Genomic DNA, 8,181 nt, shown 5'->3' with positions numbered 1-8,181 from the left:
CTGAGTGAAACTGATTCAGACTGTTCAGGTGCGCTGCAGCTTACCTGTGAGAAACTAATGGATTAGTTTGATTGGGTTTGATTACGAGGTGATTCTCATCAGCTACTTCTGGCTTATAAACTCCACTTGGATAGCCTTGGTGTTCATGAGCTATCAGTTTTAGGACTAAAAAGGATTTATTCAGACCTGATACTCTTATGCTCCCCCACAAGGTCAGAAAAATGTTAACTGTCCACTTAAAAGCTGTGAAGCTCCATTTTTCTTCCAGAGCATGAGCCCAGCGGTCTCCACGGGAGGATTCGAGTGTTTCTCCCATCCTCAGTCTCAGTAAGTGTGGGGGTATCGTTAGCTCATTTACCCCATCTGTTTCCAGGCTCATTACCTCCAGAGAAAGAAAATGTTTCAGCGCTCCTGCCAGACTCAGACTTCTGCCCTCAGGAACCAGGACAGGACCAAGCAGTCCAAACATGGAGAAAAAGCCCCAACAATACCACCAGTGGAAATAAAAGCCCTGATTGCTTCCAGGTATCCTGAACCGTGTGTCTGTCCAGCAGCTGGGACAGCTGGACGACCAAAGAAAACAACCATTTGTGGATCAAAGTGCTCTGGTCCTGACAGTTTACTCTCATTGGTTTTGTGACCTTTGCCCCCCCACCCACCACCATTCGTGACCTTCTCCAGGGTCTTCTCTCCTCCTCCCCCCTTATCCATCCCACCTGATCTCATTAAAGGATGTACTGTCAGCTGTCCAGGTATTGTCTAACTTTGAGGACGGGATGATTGCCAGACTGCTTTCAGTGTCAATGTTTTCTTTTGAATTAAACACGACACTACTTAGAAATCTGAAACACACTTCTGGCTCATAGTTTTTATGTTAGTGATTTGTAAAGAAGGAGAAAAGCAGTTACACTCTGTTTAGTTTTTAATACATAACTCATAGACCCTCTCTCTGAGCCCCCATCCACGTATAATCTCTCTTCTTGGCTGAAGCAAATCAGAAAAATGCAGCCCGACAGTCACTGGAGGGTTAAAACAAACCATTTCTGTTTAATAAGTCGCTCCAGTGTGTTTTCTCTCCCCCTTTCCTTGTCCATCTTTCCCTGTGCACCTCCTAACCAATTACATAGTATCCTGTTTTGCATCCTTGCACCCCTCCCCACCTTTTTTTTGTGCTCTCACACATTTTCCCTCCTTCTTCCTAAAGGCCATGTTGAGCCCTGATAGGCTTGCTGGGGATAAAACCTGAGGGCTGTGGGAGAAGAGGGACACTTTGGAGCGAGATGGCGAGAGGGACGGTGGCCACATACCTGCATGGAGTGCTTCTCCTGGCTCTGTGGAAACCCTCACTTCAAGGAGGTAGGTCCTCCACACTGCATGTGTGCACAGCTCTGCAGCACCTGTGGCTCACCTGACACATGCTGGCAGACACTCAGACAAAAGTTCAGTATCTTTTCAGTTTAAATTTGAAGGTGAAATTCGTCTCTGGACAGGAATCTGTGGAGGATGATGGACTGAGGCTGCAGCAGACGAGCCTTCCTTGTTACCTTCCTTCAGCTAAAGAGCCAAGACTCTAAATAAATATTCATTAGACATCTTTGTAAATGGTGCTGCTTTAACTTCCACATGCTTATTCATCTTTATGAAACTCTAGATGTTTTTCAGGATGAACTTTGCCCACTCATGTCCGTAAAGCTGTAAAACTTGTTCTCTTTGACCGCCCAGGTGTAATTTTCACATCAACTCAGTTGAGGCGTGAGTTCTTTTGATCCGGTTCTGTTAAATTGTAATTAGAAGCATGTGCTTCAGACCTCACGCTTCCACATCTTTATTTTATAGACTTTTTGGGGTTTAAGCTTTAAAGCGGATTGATGTGATCCTTTCAACACTTCCCGTTTTTTTTAGAAAAGATCTGCTGGTTTAAGAATGGCTTCACCGTATAATGTAACCAGTGAATAGCTGTTTAATTCTTCCATTTGGTTTCACTTAAATGCCCCGGCAGAGTATTTGCTGTGGAGTACTTTTATTTCTCAGTCAGTTTAAATTAGAACAACAGCAAGAATTACAGACACTTAAGTTTGGGAGGCTTCACAATGCTATCAGCATGCCAAACCATCTGGCCCATTGGCACAACTTTCCCGCTTCACCAATAACAGCAGCAAGCCAAAGTGCAACAGGTTATGCATCTGAGCTGCTTTCTGGGCGAAGTTCTGTCTTTGTCCTAATTAGAAGGAAGACAAGAGTGGAGCAAGCAGGAAATGAGATTCATGAACAAAAATATCTGACTCTGCAGTTATAAATGTCAGGATTTTATTTCCGTCATCCATCAGGATCTTCAATATCTGAGTGGTCATAACACATCTGTTGGTGAATCCATTCAGGTGTTTTATCTAAACACGATGAACAGTCCACAGAGCCACACCAGCAGCTTGGTGATGCTTGTAATGAAAGCCAAACTCATGGATGCTGTGTAAGTCATGATCTTTACAAACACAACATCTTATGTGATGGTGGCACACAAGGTGACAAAAGCAGCTAAATTGAAAGCTCATTGAAATCTAACAAGTAAAAGACACATTTCCATCTGAACCTTAAGCAGAAAATTAGACATATTTTGTCATTTCAATAATATCAATGAGATAATAATGATGATGGAGGAAAAACACCCCACCAGTGAATGTATTTGTTGGTGTCCAGCAGTGGATCCAGCCTGCAGAGCGGAATGACTGAGCAGCTGAGTTATTTACTGTGTGCTGCTGATGGACATGGCATTACAGTGAGATCAGTAACTCACATTCTGCAACAATCCCCACAGACGGACTGTGGGTTCTTAACAAACTTTTCCTTTTATAGACCTTCACTCTGCGTGCTTCTATTTTTAGCAAGCATGATTTGTGGGGCGCAACATAGGTGCAGAAAAGTGTGAGAATTCTGAGCAGAGACGCATGCCTTTTGGGTGAATCAGTGTTTGTTATCGGCTGCTGAGGAGCTCTGAGCCCAACGCAGAGCTGATAAGCACAGACGCACTCTTGTTCCCTGTGCTCGTGTGGCATCTGGGCCGATGTGTTTAGTTTAATCCTTCTGATTTTGACACATTAGATGGGTTAGGTGCAGGCAGAGAGCCGAGGATCATACGTCATTACCTCTGAGTGATTCTGTCATCTGTTAGGAGCTCAAAAAGAAAAAAAAACAGTAAAACACCAAACTGTTGTGTGTATAGAGCTGATACAAATGTCTGTCATTCATAACAACTGAGGTTTTTTATTGGGTTTTCATCTACATAAAGTTTACTGAAATTGATTCTGCCCCCAATAGGTGATGTATAAAAATTAATTATTTGAATACACTTTCCTGAAGAATGGCTGCATTGTTCAAGCAATGCCTTGAATCACGTTAAAGTGCTTTGTTTTTGCACATTGTGAACTCTAAGCTGGTCTCTGTGTGTTTCAGGTGTATTTGTACCAGGTGCCGCCGGAGCTGGAGCTACCACAGGAGCCGGCGCAGGACCTGGATATGGACCGGGTGGGACTGGAACGGGATTTGGTCCTGGAGGAGCTGGGACCGGTTTTCAGCCTGGTGGTGGAGGCGGACCAGGAGGGACTGGTGCTGGTCTAGGACGCTTTGGACCAGGCGCTGGAGGGGGTAGATACCGACTGTGTTTTCTGATTAGTTTTACCGACCATAACTGAAGTCAGACAGACAGAGTATGAGGGCTGACATGTTAACTGCTCCAAAGAAGACCTTTGAGATGCTGCTGTGCTCAAATTATACTGAAGTGTCAGTTGTTGGAGGAGTTCCAGGTTACGAGGCAGGCAAAACAGACAGGATGCTTCGAAGATAACTCATTCGACATGTCAATTCCAACCACAAAAACAAATACAAACGTAATATGTTGCTGTTATTAGTTTTCTGTAATGATGTCTGGTTCGTCTTCATCTATAATAAATTGGGCCTGATGCAACAACTGTTCGTACGAACAGATTTGTTCTTAAATCTTGATTTATTTAAGAACAAAGAGAATTTAAGAGAATTTGCGCATTCACCAATTTTTTTCGTATTTTATGTTTTCTTTCAGGTACGAACAGAATTTACAGTGATCCAGAGCTGTCGTAGGAGATTCTTAAAATAGTCCACTGTTATTCCCATCAAGTTTGCTTGACTAATGGATGGTATATTCAATTACTTTGAAGCAAACATAAATAAATATACATTTACCCCATAATCATGCTGACATTATTCTGTTTGACTTAAATTATGCACTAATTGAAGGTTAATTTGACTCTGTATTTAACAAGGTCAATGGGAAGTGTAACCAGCGGCTGACTTGCTACTTTTGGATGCCTTAGTGCATCAGGCTCTTGGAAGAGAGCTTGTGTTCCGAGACCGTGTAGATATCCTGCGGAAACAGACAAATGGCTGACATCGCGATTTAGATTGCCAAGGACTGTGCTGCTGCAAATATGCAGCTTGCTAGAGCCACAACTCCAGAGAAAAACACGCTGATCAAACCCAATTCCACCACACGTCCAGGTCATCATAGTTTAGTAAAGAGGCTATAAAAGGCAGAATAGGATATTGTCTCGTGTTTTTCATCTGCCATGGAACCAGACACTGTTTAAGCCTAAATGCAAACGTTGTGTATTTGGTGTAAGAAATGACAGTGGCCTGTAGGTAGGCGTGGGCGTTGACAGAGAAAATAATCTCTCACCACCCTCCACTTCATTCTCAGTTCTCCTGGTTGCTTCTCTGTCCCTGACTCTCCTCTGTGAGAATTTCCTTGTGTCCATGACCACGATGACGTCAATCCATCAGTGTGTAGTGTAGCCTACTACCCTTCGATTGGCAAAATGTGTGGGCTACTATCCGCTGATAAATATGACGTGCGGGCCGCAGTATCTTGCCTTCCACACGGTCCATTCACTGGACATGCACAGACGCACCCAATGCCTGCAAATACAACCTCTTCACTCTTTGGTAGACCTATGCAGGCTAATGTAGGTAACATGGTTGAAATATGGAAAATCGTGCCTATGTTATTCTTCCTTGGCACATCAGTCTTAGCGTAGTCTGAAGGATGTATATGGGAATATTTACAGGGGCACGTGGCCCAGTAAAAAGTGTCTGGTGCCTGCCACCAGCCTTGGATTTTTGGCCACTGGAACCTTTCAGAGTGAGATTGGAGACAGATCGGGGGTGTCTGAGTCCTCTGTGAGTCGTGCGCTCCCCTTGGTCATCAAAGCTCTCATCAGTTTATCACCCATCACATTACCATACACCGCTGTCCAACAAGTACAGACTAAGAGGGACTTTCATGCCATGGCTGGACTGCCAATCATAATCGGAGCAATAGACTGCACACATATACGCATCAAAGCCCCCGTGAGCTGAAGCCCAGGTGGGTGTGTCTCAAACTGCTCTATAGCCCAGAGAAGGCATGCTGCGTTTTGCACAATATTGCCATGAATGAGGGTCTCCCACTACCTGAACCAGCCCAGGCAGACAACATGCCAGAAGACCCCCCCTCATGGACCACCCCGTGAACAACTGATTGCACGGCTTTAGTTGCAGTCATCGAGCGCCTGGCCATGGCGAGACGTTTTTTTTAAGCCATTTTCATATGAAACCATTTCTTCTTTATTTCGGTGACATTGCGAACTACAGGTGACACGGAATTAACAGCACTCGTAATAACTTTCCATTTCTTGGCTTTAGCAGGTCCCGTAATTCCACTGCTGACACTGCTGAAAATGACAGATTTTCCTTTTTGGATCTCTGAAAGCAGAACTTCAGTCTCAGAGCCCCTAAAGTTGTTCTTTTTGCACCTTGATGCCATTCTCATGACTCAACACTTCCTGGCACAGGAGTGAGGAAGCACAGCCTTATATGGTATCATTTTGGGCGTGGAGTATATAAATCTACTATCCTCGTGCACATGCACTTAAATACGCACGGTTGGCATTCATCATTTACGCAGGTCGTTTACACACTTTTTCCAAAGTTAAGAGCGTTTGTTGAATCTGACGTGGCGTGTTCGTACGAGACCTTTGTACGAAAAAAGTGAGAAATTTAGAATAAAAATACGAAAATGTTCGTGTATGAGGCCCAATGTGTGATTTGACTCTTACTTCATTCATACTCAGGAGGCTACGGCGGACAAGGACCTGGGGGTGTTGGACCAGGAGGAGTTGGACCAGGAGGAGTTGGACCAGGAGGAGTTGGACCTGGAGGAGTTGGACCTGGAGGAGTTGGACCTGGTGGTGTCAGACCAGGAGGAGTTGGTCCTGGAGCAGTTGGACCAGGAGGGGTTGGACCAGGAGGGGTTGGACCAGGAGGAGTTGGTCCTGGAGGAGTTGGACTTGGAGGAGCTGGACCAGGAGGGGTTGGACCAGGAGGAGTTGGACCTGGAGGAGTTGGACCAGGAGGGGTTGGTCCTGGAGCAGTTGGACTTGGAGGAGTTGGACCAGGAGGGGTTGGACCAGGAGGAGTTGGACCTGGAGGAGTTGGACCAGGAGGGGTTGGACCAGGAGGCTATGGAACCGGGCCTGGTGGAGCTGGTCCGGGTGGTTTTGGACAAACAGGCACTGGTTCAGGTGGCCAAGGCACAGGTATTTTTCTCATAGACAAAGTTATTCATTAAATTTAGACCTCCCTTTCCGTGATAAGATTAAGTTACTGGGACTGGTGTCTCTTGCGCTCAGGAGCTGGTATAAAACCAGAACCAGTCTATAAAACATGAACTGATCACACACACAAACCCAGAGTGTACAGTGGAATACAGTAATGTAAATTAAGTTTCAAAGTAACATGGGATTAACTAATTCCAGCTCCTACTACAGACTAAAGAGTATATTTAGACCAATAATGCACAAATGGATAATTACTCTTAAAGGCCCAGTCATTTATTTCATGGTAAAAGTCATGAACACAACCAGCATTTGAAGGCACTATTCCATTATTAAACTTAACTCCGATATCAACTTACATCATCTTACTCTCAGCGGAAACGCTCTGCTCAGGATCTTTTCTCATATGGTTCCGTGCTCTGCTCCAGCACTGTAAATATTGTTCCTCTGTCTGCTCAGAGCAGCAGGATAAGAGCCGCTTACACGTACCATTATTTCATTTCCTCATTACCTCAAGCTTATAGGCTATTGTTGTGGGGCCACCCATCCTTACAAACGATAAAATATGGCGATAAAAGCTAATGCATTAGGCATGGGACTCCCTTGATAAAGGACGGAAGTCATCACGTCAGGCAGAAAGACTGATTTGCTTTGGAATTTAAGGCTTCTCTGTTTTTCATCCCCAAAACATGCAAGTTGCCCGTGCAGGATGACGAATACCTGTGATAATATCCAAGCGATTCGTAGAGGTTAAGCCTTGGCTTTGGGAAACCTTTTGAAATCCACCCATTGTGTCAGTGGATAGAAAATGGGTCAATGTAAGCACAGGAAACAGATTTGTATGTCACATTTTCCAGCTTACAAAAAGTCTGGCAACCTCAACCAAACCCATTTTTTTAAATTCAAATGACACAATGATGTTCACCCATTGAATGCGCCAAATAGTAGAAGAAGTAGTAGAATGAATGATTTACTGTACTGCATTCACACAAACAACTAAAAGAAGCACTCTACTGCTTCTCTTCACAAGAATATGGAGGCCTTGGAGCAGGGGGACTTGGGACTGGTGGAGGTCAGGGAGCTGGAACAGGCTCAGGTCAGTGGTTTCATTTGTCAACATATGTTGAGCCTCTTGTGCAACCTCAATATACATGTACGTCCTGGTTTGCTGCTGGATCTCTGGGAACCCTATTAGCACGATTTGCCTGAGCAACAAATAATGCACAAAAAACTCCTTATGAAGCAGTCCAACAGATATATTCATAGTAAACACACAAGAATATGCCTGCAATGTGATTCTTTTTAAGTGGTCAATAACCTTACCTGATTTAGGTGGCTATGGAGGATATGGAGGTGGTTATGGACAAAAACCTCCTAAAACAGGTACTTAGTATCTATATATTGGTATCATACACCTTTAATCTGTAAAATATGGGTGACCTTTCCATCTTTTTTTTTTTTTACCTTAGGTGGTGTGGGAACATCACTTGGAGGAACAGGTTATGGGCCTGGTGGAACTGGGTTAAGACCTGGTGGAGCAGGGGTTGGGCCTGGTGGGGCA

At 44.4% G+C, this 8,181-nt stretch overlaps 1 protein-coding gene across 1 annotated transcript; it reads left to right on the top strand.

Annotated features, from left to right (window-relative positions):
* The first annotated feature begins 1,311 nt into the window (after positions 1–1,311).
* On the top strand, positions 1,312–8,165 carry LOC142401406 (uncharacterized). The gene is made up of 6 exons (XM_075486799.1): positions 1,312–1,356; positions 3,448–3,600; positions 6,138–6,602; positions 7,651–7,716; positions 7,953–8,003; positions 8,090–8,165. Exons 1-6 carry the CDS (start codon positions 1,312–1,314, stop codon positions 8,144–8,146), a joined length of 837 nt encoding a protein of 278 aa, XP_075342914.1. The 3' UTR covers positions 8,147–8,165.
* The last annotated feature ends 16 nt before the right edge of the window (positions 8,166–8,181 follow it).

This window comes from Odontesthes bonariensis, chromosome 16 (genome assembly GCF_027942865.1).
Source record: "Odontesthes bonariensis isolate fOdoBon6 chromosome 16, fOdoBon6.hap1, whole genome shotgun sequence".
NCBI lineage: Eukaryota > Metazoa > Chordata > Actinopteri > Atheriniformes > Atherinopsidae > Odontesthes > Odontesthes bonariensis.
The sequence above is the reverse complement of the archived record's forward strand: the minus strand, read 5'-3'. Positions and strand labels throughout refer to the sequence as shown.